General features: G+C 61.2%; 1 protein-coding gene across 1 annotated transcript in view; it reads left to right on the forward strand.

Annotated features, from left to right (window-relative positions):
* Positions 1 to 1,935: 1,935 nt before the first annotated feature.
* The window catches only part of BAHCC1 (BAH domain and coiled-coil containing 1), a 54,056-nt gene continuing 43,139 nt past the window's right edge, over positions 1,936 to 12,852 (forward strand). The window contains exon 1 of the mRNA XM_077166203.1: positions 1,936 to 2,110. Within this exon, the coding sequence (XP_077022318.1) occupies positions 1,936 to 2,110 (175 nt within the window). The remainder of the gene's footprint in view (positions 2,111 to 12,852) is intronic.

The raw sequence follows: 12,852 nt of genomic DNA on the forward strand, positions 1-12,852 counted from the left end.
CCGACGCTCGTCCTACAGGCCCGAGCTGCCGCGAGTCGAGTTATTTGTTAGACCGGGGGAGAGAGCGCGCCATCCCTGGAGGGAAGGGAGCCCCAAACCCCTTTGGAGGAAGCTGAGAGACAAAGAGGACTCACGGTGTGGTTTCCACTTATTTACAATTCATAAGTTCTCCGAATAAATATTAAAAAAGCTTATCAGCTGAGCAAATATGCCTTCACTTAATACATTATGTTTTCGCTTGCAGATTAAATCAGACACAAAATAGTCTGCAAATAAGATGTTGTTGGACCCGGAGCAGTAAATGTAGCTATTTAAAGTGGTATTCACCAAGTGGAAAACATCTTAATCGCTTTGTTGTCACGGTGGGGCGGCTTTAAAAAAAAAAAAGAAAAAGAAAAAAAAGGTTTTCTGGAGAATTCACAATTAACATCGAGCCTCTCCCACCCCCTTTTGTTGGAGGGGATATTAAACATTAAAACAATGCGGGCTTAGAAAAGCAGGAGAAAGAAGCATGAATGCGGGAGGGCCGCAGAGCTCGGAGGGGCGCCGGGCACACAGCCGGGCACAGTGCAACTCGCTGGCTCGGTGGCCGGTCATCCTGCGCCTCCAGTTGTCTCCGATTCCGTCTCGGAGTGCAAGCGCCGCGTTGGGTGGGGATGGAACAGAGAAAGGAGGAGTGGGGGGTGGGGGCAGAGGGTTCGCTGGACCGGGCCGCGGGCAGCGGGAAGGCCGATCTGCCGTGCGGATCCCGAGTCTCCCGGCTACCTGGGTTAGGCGAGCCGCCCGCCGGCGCGGTAGGGAGAAAGTCAGGACCGATCTAGGGCGTTGAGAAACAACAATTTCTGACTCCCCAGGACTCTGCGGCCCTCAACCGGCGGTGGTAGATCCGGGGCGAATTAGATTGTTGGGGGTGGGGGGGGGGGGGTGATTGTTCCAGCTCGTCAGGAAGCGCCCGGTTCGGGGACGGCGGCCCGGGCACTGCGGCGTGGCGGCCCAGGTGACACTGGCGGCCGACACGAGACGCCCAGGGCTCCGGAAAGCCGGCTCGGGGCCCCGGCGTGGAGCTCGGGGTGGGGGCGGCGGGTGCCAGGTCCCGTAGGGGCGGAGTGGGGGGGGGGGGGCGGGCGACTGGTTCAAAAGAACGGACCGAAAGACGCATGGGGGAAGGGAGGAGGAAAAAGGAAGGTTATAAAAAAAAACCCTCTTAAGTTACAATCAATAAAATTACTCGCTTAATTAGCATGGTTATTCGCTTAAGCGGAATGCAGTAAAAGCCGGACCTCGGCGTGCGGGGGGGAGAGGAGAAAGGCGAGCGTGAGCCCTAGGCCTTTTCCTCCGAGACACCTTTGGGCAGCGGGGGAGGGGAGGGGGTGTGCGTGTAAGTGTGTGTGTGTGTGTGCGCGCGAGTGTGCGTGTGCGTGATGGCTTCGCAGATTTGGGTTTTTATCACCCAGCCGAGCCTGCAGCCTCTTCGCCGCGGCGCCCTCGCGGCAGGAACCCGCTGGCCGCGGAGGGAAGGCGGTGAGGCCGGCTCTGCCGGGCTCTCCGGGCCGCGCGCGGCTGGGTGGGTGCGTGTCCGCGGGGGTTCCGGGCGCGCGTGTGTGCCGGGGAGACGCGCGGGGCGCTCGAGACGGGCGGGGCGCGGGCCCCCGGGCAAGCCGAGCCCCCGGTCACCCAGTCTCCTCTGCTTGCCTCCGCAGGCCATGGACCCGTACGGCGGCCGCCGGCGCGACGCGCGGCCGCCCGCCCAGGAGCCCAGCCCGCCGGCGTGCTGACCGGCCCCGCCGCCGCCGCCGCTGCCGCCGCCGGTGACCTCGGACGCCGCCGCCTCCTCCGGCCGCCCGCGGCCCGCTCGGAGCCGCCACCCGGGCCCCGGCCGCGCTGCTCCCGGGAGGTGGCGGCGGCGGCGGCGGCGGGCCGGGGCCGGGGCCCGGCATGGATGGCCGCGACTTCGCGCCGCCGCCGCATCTGTTGTCGGAGCGCGGGAGCCTGGGCCACCGCAGCGCCGCCGCTGCGCGCCTCGCCCCGGCCGGGCCCGCCGCGCAGCCCGCCGCGCACTTCCAGCCGGGGAAGTACTTCCCGTCGCCTCTCCCCATGGCTTCGCACACAGGTCAGTCGGGCCCGCCCGCAGCGGGGGGGAGGGGGCCGCGGCCGGGGCGGTGGGGGGAGCGCCGGCTTTCTCTCGAGGCGGCCGAACGGAAAGCCTCCCCCCGCCCCCACCCCAGCCGCACGAAATCGCGCGGGCCCCTCCTTCTTGCGCACACGTCCCGAAGCCGCGCCGCTTTCTGCGGGGCCCAAACGGCCGCTGGCGGGCGCGGGGGGCGCGCGGCCTGGGGCTTAGGCGGTGCGCGGGGTCGAGCGTTCCAGAGACTGCCGGGCCGAGCTGGTCAAGCCCGTTTCCATGTAAAGCCTGCCAGCCCGAGGAGCCGTTTGCAGGGGTTGCGCTCGCCTTCATCGGCATTTGTCTCCCCCGAGAGCCGGACGAAGCGAGGCCAGAGCGCGGCCGGCCTCCGAGCTCCGTGGCGCGGGGAGAGCAGCTGGGCCCCGGGCCTGGGCGGTGACAAGGGAGCGGCGCGGGGGGCCGCGCTCCGGATTTCGGTGCAGGCGAGTGCGCCGCTCATTTGCTCCAAGAGGTTAGAACCGGGGCCGTCCTGGGCAGGGCCTCAGGCCGAACGGCCTGCGTGGCCAGGCAGTCCTCTCAGATCCCCTGGCTGGAGAGGATACCCCTCCTCCGTGGGCAGGTCGACCCAGGCCTGGAGAACACCCCCTCCCTTGGGTGCTCTGGATATTAGTTTTGAGCCAGTCCGAGAAGGGCCCCGGGAGGAGTGTGGCAAACGATGCAGCCACCCTGGGGCTTCGAGGGGGGAGACCCCCTGGGTCACCCCTATGGGCTTGTACTTTTGTTTACCGTTTTTTAAAACATCAGAAACATTGGTTGCATTTTTTTAAAAAAATCAAAGATAACAGTTACTATGGCTAGCTTGATGAACTGTGAATACTAATAAAATTATATCTGCCTTAATGGGATCACAATTAGTGTGTGGATTAAAAAGGATAGCAGAGAAGAGCCAGACGGGAAAATGTCAGAAGGGAAAATGTCAGAAGGGAAGGCAGTCAAAAAGGAGAGCGTAAATTTCCTACACAACACACAAACACACACACACACACACACACACACAGACATCCCAAATTGCTTAATTGCTAATGGGCTTTTGCATCTACGACGCCAGGAGATTTTTTTTTTTTTTTTTTAAGTCTCAGCAAGCCAGAGGCCCTGGGACACCCGTCCCTGGCTGGCCCGGCACCCGCAGCGTTTCCTGCTCCACTATCAGCCTTCTGCAGAGCTGCCCTTTTTTTTTTTCCGTCTCCACTGCTCTTCCTTCTTTCTTTTTCTCCCTTTCTCTTTTCTCCTGGAGATTTATAACTCGAAAGAGAAAGAGAAAAAGTACTTGGCTGAGCAATTGGTGATTTTACAATCTCTCTCCCTGCTGTCCTTGTGGTTATTAAGTGTCTCTTCCTGCCCCTGCATGGGAGACGCTGCCCTGCTCAATTGCGAGGGTGGGGGACGCAGAGGGGAAGGGGCTGCGCACCATGGCAGGGACTGGGCTTTCCTGCCAGTCCCTTTTCCTGGCTGAAGGCCGATGGCCCCTCCCAGGTGTGGGGAGTCAGCCTTCAGGGCAGGGGATGGGGAGGGAGCATATGTGTACCTCCCCCCTCCAAAAAAAAAAAAAAAGTGCCGCGCCCTCCTTTCTGGCAGGTAACAACTCCCCTGGCTACTGGGCACAGCCAGGCCTCATTCCCCATTCTGCCTTGATTCAGGTCTCTGCTGCCGACCCTCCCCCTTCGCCGGGGCTGGCTGCCACTCCCCCTTCCTGCCCTTCTCTCCAGATGGAGGCAAAACCGAGTCAGGTGGGAGCTGGCCTGGGTGACCCGACCTTTGTCTTGCTCTCTCCCCATTTGGCCACGTGGTTCCTCGTGCACAGGTCACGGCCGGCTGTGAGAAACTGCACTGGGCAGGGGCAGGGGCAGCGTCCTGCTCTTGCTGTTTCTCGACCCCCAACCCCCCCCAGCCTCCCCCATGCACGGGGCACCCTAGAAGGTACTGCAGACCCTGTGGGGCTCTGAAGGGCCCAGGGCTTCTGCTCCCAGAGGCCCAATTTCAACCCCCTGGGGGGAGCCAAGGACCTATTGTGCTCAGAGGGGGGGCCGGGGGAGTGGGGGCGCGAAGGGGAGGAAGGCTGGTGGAGCCGGCATCCAGGAAGAAGCATCCGCAGCTGAAATGAAAGCCTTTGGGGGTTGCTCGAAAACCAGCGGGCAGTATGGGATTTAAAAAATCTAGCTGCATTTATTTTCTCTTTGAAGGAATCACCCCCACACCACTTTGCTCTGCTCTGTGTCTCTACGCGATCTCGCTTAGGACGAAGAAAGTACAATTCAGTTTTAAAAATCTTTTGGCACCGCGTGCGTGGATTTCCGAACGGCCAGTTGAGCAGACTTTCTTCCCATTTCCGCGGGTGGCCTCGGGCCCACGGGCCCCGGCTGGCTGCAGGGCCCAACCCGCGCCGTACTCTGCCAGCACCCTGCTGAGAGGGAGACCAGCCCAGTCTCTTCCCATCCGTCCGGTTTCCCTTAGGGATTAGAAGCCAGCGCCGGAGAGGAGCCGGCTTCCCGGCCCCCCGATGCGTGGAGCCGCCGCTGCCTACTGGGCTAAGGGTCTCCCCACCAGCCCCCCCCCCCAATACGCGGTGCTTTCGGAATGTCAGTTCCAGGGACCCTGGTGGGAAGGATGGGCTCGGGAGCTCCCTTCCGTGGCTTTTCCAAAAATGAAAGTGCCGAGAGCTCTGTGCTCTTCTCCCGGGTGCAGGCCTGTATGGCCGGGGCTGTGGCCTCGGCAACAAAGGTGCCGTTAAAATGGTGAGACTTGTTCTTTTTCGTGCAGAGTCAGATTCTGTCTCTAATACAAATGGTCTGGAGGCAAAGCTGTGAAATCTTGGGGCGAGGGCAGGAGATTCAACAAGGAGACCACCCCAGATTTGTCAGCCACGCTGCTGCCTGGAGCCGGTGGCACCAAGCGCACCCCCTCCTCCCCAGTCCCCCGAGGCGCCTGCCGGACCCCGAGTCGTTTTCGGTCTTGGTCTGTAAGATCTGGCTGTGGCTCCCAGTCCCCTGCCTGCCTGGGCTGAATCATCCTGGGCTAGGGGTTGTTTGGAGGAAACGGGGAGACCGAGGCCCCTGCCTGGTGGGAGAACTGGAAACTTCTTTCCCGCTGAAGGTGCTTCGCATCGCCATTCTCAAAAAATCCAGTAGACAGAGAAGATAATTTCCGAGTGTGAAAAGACCCCATAAAATCTTCCCGCTCGCTCGTCATATGATATTTTTTTGTAAAGGGGGGGAAGGAATACATTTTCGTAAATACCTCCTTAGCTCCATGACGCGATGGAGTGTTTCTGCAACAGTTACCGACATTAAGTAGGTGTGAAAAGTGACTTTCTGAAGACTCTCCCGTCCTGCCTGGAGTGACAGGGCCCAGACATCAAAGGGGCGGCGGGAAGCCTGGCTCACCGACGCCCGTTTGGGGAATGTGGGGTTTCCTCCAGCGGGGCCGAGCTGCCACCAGGCCGGACGGTTCCCAGGAGGAGCTGCTGCGTTTTCTGTCGGGATTTCCAGGTCACGTGGAGAGGAGTCCGGGAGCACCCCCCGAAGGCTCCTCGGTTATTCTTAGAAATCTCCCCTCTCCCTGTGAGACAGGGTTCAACGCAGCCCGCACGGGCAGGACAGAAAGGCAAAGGAGGCTGTTAGAATAACATGGAGGTGGCTAAAAATAGCCCCCAGAAACACACATAAAAAAGCCAAATCCAACAACAGAACGAGCTAAAAATATTCCAGTCTTTGGCAAAGAGCACAGAGTTAAATAAATTATACAAGAGCCATTCATGGGAGCAAGTTGACTTTCTCTCTTACGGGAACTTGGTTCGAGCTAATAAAAATAACAATTTACTAGCCACTGAGCTTTGCATGAGTTTAAATTTAATTGGTGGAGCTTCTGGCAGTTTGTCACTTCTTGGCAATTAGTGGGCTGCCCCTGGCCTGGGGGTGGGGGGTGGCGTGAGGGGGGGCAGAGCCCGGGGTCCCCAGCAGCAGCAGGGGAAGCTTAACCTGGGGGTCTGGGCCTGGGGGCCAAGCCGGGATGCCTCTAGCAGGTCTGGTGTGGTAGGGGGTTGCGGAGGGGTGGGGGTGGGGTGGATTCGCTGGAAAAACAGAAAAGGAACGGACGCTGGCGCGGCTCTTTTAATTTGATAAATGATCGTGCACCTTTAAGAGTGTGTTTTAACAATCAAGATACACTCCAGCAAGTTGATAGGATGTTCGCTGTCAACTTACATATGTCATCGGAGCGGGCTGTGAGCATAAATAATGTACCAGCCGCACCCGGGGTGCATCGCTGGGTGCCGGGAGGCATCCCTATGTTCTGCTGAGCTCCCCTTTCTTTCGGTATCTGGGGGCAGGGGCCAAAGGAGGACAGGAGTGGGGGGTCAGTAAATACTTCTTTCAGCCTGGGTGCTTTGATCAGGGTCAGTCCACTTTGAGAGTTCCTAGGTCTCCCTACCAAAATAAGAGCATCAGGGCTGCCAGGAAACCATCGTGGCTGGGATCATAGGATTGGCTGGTGGCTTTTCAGGCAGCGGGTGTTCCAGTAATTTTAAACTTCCACCTGGGGTTGGAGATCAGGGTAACTGCTTGCTCTCTCCTCTCCCCCAGTTTTTTCCTTAACCCAGGGCCCGCAGAAGTGGCGCCTTGCGCCTGCCAGAAGACTGCATTTCCCAGAATGCCCCTGGCCTGGGACCATCCCCATTCTCTGAGCTGAGACTTCCCAAGTGCAAGGAAGGAGTTCAGTCAGGGTCACTGGGAACAACGGCTTTCCTGGTGGGAGGGGGACTTGGTTGTTGCCCCCAGTATACCCCCTGCCCTCCCTGCTGCAGAGGCCTGGGGGCTCTGCCTGGCCTCCTCCCCTACCATAAATTGCTGAATGCAGGAGACAGAGGGGAATTGGCCCTCTGCCCCTTTGGTCCCTGTGCATGTCACCCACAGAGCCTGGGAGGCTTTTCCAGTGACCGCTGCACATGGCTTCTCTGGAGTAGCTTTCTCAGGGGCCATGGCTGCTGGCGAGGGGTCAGCAGGGCGTGGAGACCTGGCCTGGGTGATGTCGGGGGGGCGGTTCCCATCTGGAGGTCCACATGCAAATGCTTCTTGGCCTTGGCGCAGTGGGTCCCCTGTTGCTCCCTTGCCCCTGGCCCCTTGCCCTGCAGTGGCTCCCCTGGTGCTGTGGAAGGAAGATGCAGCCCCGCCTCTGGCTCCAAACCGGCACCCAGGAGCTGCCTGGGGGCCGCAGCCGCCTAGAAGTTCTCGTGTTTCTTAGAAGGGCACTAATGCAGAAGACGTGCCCCACAGGGCCCTCGCCTGCCCTCACCCACTGGGACCACTCTCCCAGCGCTCCCTTCCACACCCCCATCCTCCAGAATCAGCATCACACCAGAGAACAGTGACCCCTGCGTGCAGTGTCTGGGAAGCAGCCTTGGCAGGGCCTCGGAGGGCTGCGGTGGGCCGGGCTCCCTCGGGCGCCACGCTCTGCCCGCTGACGGTTTTATGGGATAATAAACCGTTTAGATCACGCAGGCCCATTTGTCAGTGGGCCCCCGTTTGTGGTAATATATGATAGGACTGCCTTCCGGGGTCCTGCCAGCCCCCCCCCCCCCCGGCTGCCAAGCATCTGCCGCAGGATGGGAACGGGGCCTGGGTTTGCGGGGGGGACTCAGAAGAGGAAGAGGGGATCTCTTAGGAGACGTGCTCAGGAGATGGACTCAGAGGAGGAGGGGGTCTTGGAGGAGGGGTCTCAGTGTGAGGGGCTTAGAGGGGGTCTCAGAGGGGGTGCTGGGCAAAGGCTCCCGGGCTGGCGGGGAAGCGTCCTGCGCCCAGGCTGGCGCCCGCAGGCTAGCATTCACAGGCTGCCTCTGCAGCTGTCCAGGCAGATTAGATTCCAGATCAAATCAGCCAGGAAGTGCTTATCCCCCGCCCCCCACCCATATTCTGACCTGGGATTGTGGGGAGGAGGAAGCGGGAATAAACAGGTGGGTTGGGTCCCCTGCTCCCCCTCCCCTCCCCTGGGACACCCCAACAAAGAGTCTGGTCCCCCTAGGTGTCCCCCTGCTCCCAGGTTTGACTGAAGATGGCCCCGTGGTGCACTGGGTGCCGGGAAGGAAACTTAGGATCTCGCAGCCGTGTGTCTCAGGTGTGTCGCAGGCTGCCCGCCTCTGGCCCCCCTCCAGCCCGCCTGCACACACCAGGGTCCCTAGTAGACCCTCCAGTCATGTGACTGAGAGCCTGAGCTGGGTGGGGAGAGGGGCCCTGGGGGAACTTGGGTTCCCAGTGGAAACACTAGAGCTGGGAGCGGTGAAGGGGTGCTGCTGAGGGCGGCCCCTGGGCAGTAGGCTGGGGTCCCTGAGTCTGGGGGTGCCTGGGGTGCCCACCAGAAGAGAGGGAACCTTTAGATACCTGGGTGACAGTCAAGGCGGCTAGCTGTTGCCTTGGTGGGAGAAGCCAGGCTGAGTGGGACCCCCTTCAGGGTAGAGGGGCTCCCCTCGGACTTAGCGGGTGGACCACCAAGGACGCCTGCGAGCTCAGGCTTTGAGGGGTGGGCACAGGGGTGGCAGATGTGGCTCCCTCACTGGGACAAGACAGGCAGAAGCAGGAGTGGCGGGGGACACAGCTGGTCCCGGGGAGAGTGAGTAGATGCAGGGAGGAGGGTAATGGAGGCAGGGGGTGAATGTAGTGGTGGGTTTGGGGGGGACAGGGCTGCCCTGGGGGACATGGATGCATTGCTGCCTGGGGAGGGATCTTCTGGCTGTGCCGTTGGCCAAGCCATGTCCCTTTGTGGGCAGAGGCTGGCCCTGTAGCCTGTGCCAGGAGAGCTCCGTGGGCCCACCCGTGCATGCGGCCTCACACCCAGGCCGAGCTGTCACGTTCACACCCGGCATCCAAGAAGGTAGCCAGAGGCCCTGGGGGAGCTGGACTGCCAGTGACTGGAATGTTTCTGGCCCCTCCCACTTCTCAGCCCCCGCCCTGGCTCTTCCCCTGCCCCCCTCCTGCCCTCCCCGTCGCCGGGCAGATGAGCCTGTCTTGCTTGTGGCTGAGCACCAGCTTGGCCCTGCCTCAGGTCCCCTTGCGTGGGGCAGGGTCAACTGTTCTCCTTTCTCAGGGGGTCTTTCTGGCTTCCGCACCCCCCTGTCCACCAACCCCAGGCCTGTCGGTTTGGCCCTGTGTCTGGGGACTCCCCCGAACCACCTTAGGCCTGACCGTCACAGCAACCACTCCACGGGCCCCTCCCTGGGCCTCTGCTGCCCTCTCCATTTGGCCCTCCCCCAGGGTCCCCGGGCAATCGGCCCCTACGCTCTGCCACCTGCAGGTACCAGCCACCCACATGCCCACCTCTCAGCTGCCCCCTGAAGCCCTCCCACTTGAGCCATCGGCGGCCAGGGCCCCCCATGGGGCATGTCCGAGCAGCTCCTTTCACACTCCTCAGTGGTTCTGATGGGCCCTGGTGGAGAGCCCTGGCTTTGCTCAGCCACCTTCTTTGCCCAGGGCCCGCTCTCCGGAATGCCCCGGCCTGGGACCAGACTCTCCTGCTTTGGGGGGTTGCAGGGTCCTGAGTCCAGGCCACCCTGTGCGCCCATTCCTTTCTGCCCTCCAGAGCTGCCCACCACCCTGGGCAAGCGGGTGGGGGCGTCCCGGCCATGAAGAGGGCCCCGTGTGAGTGTCCTGCAGCTGCAGCCAGCACCCCAGAAGATAGAGAAAGGCCAGGTGCAGCCAGGTCGAGTCAGTGCTTGGCTCACCCCCAAAACCCAAGGGTGCCCGCCCTCCGCCCTGCCCTCCCGCGACGTGGGCACCCCCCCCAGCCCTCTGCGTCTACTATCCTGAGGGACCTTCCTGCCCTGCTGGGGGCAAGGCTGCCACCTCCCACTACTCAGAAGCATTGAGGCATGGAGACTGCCCACGGGAGCCTTTGGGACACCCTGGGTGCACAGGGGCAGATTTGGGCGCTGGCAGGAGGAGGCCAGTGGGGAGAGGGGTGGTCCCTGTGACACGCTGCCCCTCTGGCTGCGGTGAAGGAGTGGCCTGACAGTAGCTGGGACCTGGGGTGGCCAGTTCCCATCTGTCCCAGGTTCCCAGCTGGGATGGCGAGGTGGCTCCCTGCCCATCCACGTGGGGTGCATGTGATGGGGTGCAGGGGGACCCCAGCATAGTAAGGTGCTGGGCTACGGGGAGATGGGGACAAGGACAGGTCCCAGTTCTGTAAATCAAGCCTGTCTATCCTTTCTGAGCCCCCCCAGGGTTCCTGGCAGTGGAGGTGCTGCGTCCTGGATGGGTCAGCTGTAAGAAACCGTGAGCCCCCCTAGGGCGCATCTCAGAACCCCACCTCCTTGAAGGGGTGCTCTTGGGAGCCTGCCCCCTCCATGTCCACCATGTCCATCTGTGGGTGAAGGTCTGGTGGGATGGGGGGCAGAGCGGAGGCTCCTCCTCTCCATCCTGGGGTCACCCCCCTCGAGTCCTCAATGCCTCAGTTCTCCCCCTGGGGCCCTTTGAATAGGTGTGCCCTGCGTGTGTATTCTGCCTGTATATTCTATGTAGTATATTTCATGTGTGTATTCTGCATGTGTAGTCTGAGCGTGTATACTGTGTGTATATTCCATTGTAGTCCACATGTGTTCATTCTGCTCCTGTATTCTGAGTGTGTTTATTGCGTGTGTATATCCTGTGTGTAACCTGCGCGTGCGTACTGTGTGTGTGTTCTGAGTGGGTATATTCTGTGCGTGTGTATTCCATGTCTATATTCGGTGTGTGTATATGTCTATGCCTATCATGTGCGTGTCCCCACCCCAGGCTGTGGATCAGGTGTGTGTGTGGGGGGTGAGTGTTCCCTACAGGGTCTGGGGTGGGGGTATCGGCCCTGCTCGTGAGCTGCCTCTCCCTAAAACCTGACCCAGGTCGGGGCAACTGACTAGACTGGGGCTCAGTAGAAGAGAGGTGGGCTGGGGGGTGGGGCGCCCCAGTGACTGGGGAGGGGCCTCTCTCGGTCTCCTGACCGAGTTGGATGTGGGGGTCCTTGCGGTCTACCCCTCCCCCTTCTTTCGTCCATTGAGATGAGCCCCAGCCCTCACCCTGCCCAGTCTGCTGTCGTGTCTGCCAGTGACTTGGCCAGCATTGACCTGCAAGACGTGCTAGTGGGTGGCAGGGGTCTGCCGCTGAGAGGGAGCTCACTGGAGTTTCGGCCCCTTAGGGACACATGACCCCGGCCTCCCTGGCATCAGCGTTCGCAGCCGCGCCCCTTCCTCTGTCCCCCTGCAGCCTCCAGCCCTTGCCCTTCCCCACGCAGGCTGTCCCCGGCCCTGCTGCACCCTCTGCCCCATGGACCCTCCCCCCAGCCTGCATCTCTTGGCGAGGTCCTCACAGACCAGTCCGTCCCCCACCCCTACCCCTTCCTCTCCTGCTGCTCCAGGCTCAGTGCTCGCCACCCCTGCACCAGTGGGGAGTGGGCTCAGAGGGGCCCTTTGCGGGCTGCCCAGGAGGGCTTCAGATATCTCCTCCACGTCACCCATCATGGGGAGCCGAGGGGGCACTGGGGGGACTTAGGGGCTGGGGATGGAGATGGAAGGCATGGGGTGGGGGGAGAATGGGTCCCCAGGTTGCCGGTCTGCCCAGCGAGGCTCCCCCACGGCCCCCCGGTCTCCACAGCCAGTAGCCCACCTCGTGGGCGTTGGCTGGAAGCCAGTCCCCTCTTTGCGACATTGCATCCCTTTGGGTATCCTAAAAATAAACTTTTAATTTATTTTAAATTAATACAAAAATTACATTTAAATTAAATTGCCGCACACCTTTAGGGTAAGCGTTGAGAGGCTCTACTGTGTGTGAATACGGACGAAATCCAGGAAAATTGGCAGACCACAGACGAGGCCCTCCCGTTCCGAACACATTGCAGATTTGTAAATACTTGGAAATCCGGAATGGTTGAGGCCTAAGAGCCCTCGAGTGGGCGGTGGATAAACGGTCCTTAAGAGGCTGAGCAAAAATGGAAAGGGGGCGCAGGGTCCTGCAGACACCCTGGGGGTCACCTCCCAGCCGTACTCAGGGCTACAGTGACCCGGGCTGGCCCCGGGGGGAGCTGGCTCCCTGCATGCTGGGATTGGGGTGTTTTGGGGTGCCCGTGTTGTGGGGATCCGGACACTGCCCTCCAGACCTCCCCCGTCCCCGAGGCCCAGTGGCCTCTGTTTACACTGCCGCCTTGGGGGGTTCCCGGGGTCAGGTTGGGGGAGGGGGTTAAGCCGCTGCAGGGTCTGGGACAGAGCGGGTTTGTCCCCCCAGACCACTTTTCCTGGAGGCTTGAGGCTCCCTAGAGGCCTTCACGCGGGGCAGGTGCTGGGCAGACCTGGGCAGAGCCCGCCTGGCATGGCTCCCTCCCCATTGCCCTCCCCAGGCTTGGCCACCACCCCGAGCAGCCAGTGCTCCCACCCCCCGGTAGCTGTCCAGGCTTTGGTGCACATGTGGGGGTGAGCGTGGCCTGGAGGGCGGGGCTGAGCCAGCGACATCAGGGCAACAGAGGCCCTTCTGCACCCTTCAGACTGCAGCCACCTGCTCCCCAACTCCTGTCCTCTCGCTGTCCAAGCAGGCTCCCCACTGAGTTCTAGAAAGTGGGCATGTCACAGGGAAATTGGAATTTGTGACTCTACTGCAAAAACAGATCTGGCTTCCACTGGCCAGTGCTGATGGCCCCCTTGGATGGGCATGGCTTCATGGCTTCAT

Source organism: Tamandua tetradactyla, chromosome 6 (genome assembly GCF_023851605.1).
Source record: "Tamandua tetradactyla isolate mTamTet1 chromosome 6, mTamTet1.pri, whole genome shotgun sequence".
Lineage (NCBI taxonomy): Eukaryota > Metazoa > Chordata > Mammalia > Pilosa > Myrmecophagidae > Tamandua > Tamandua tetradactyla.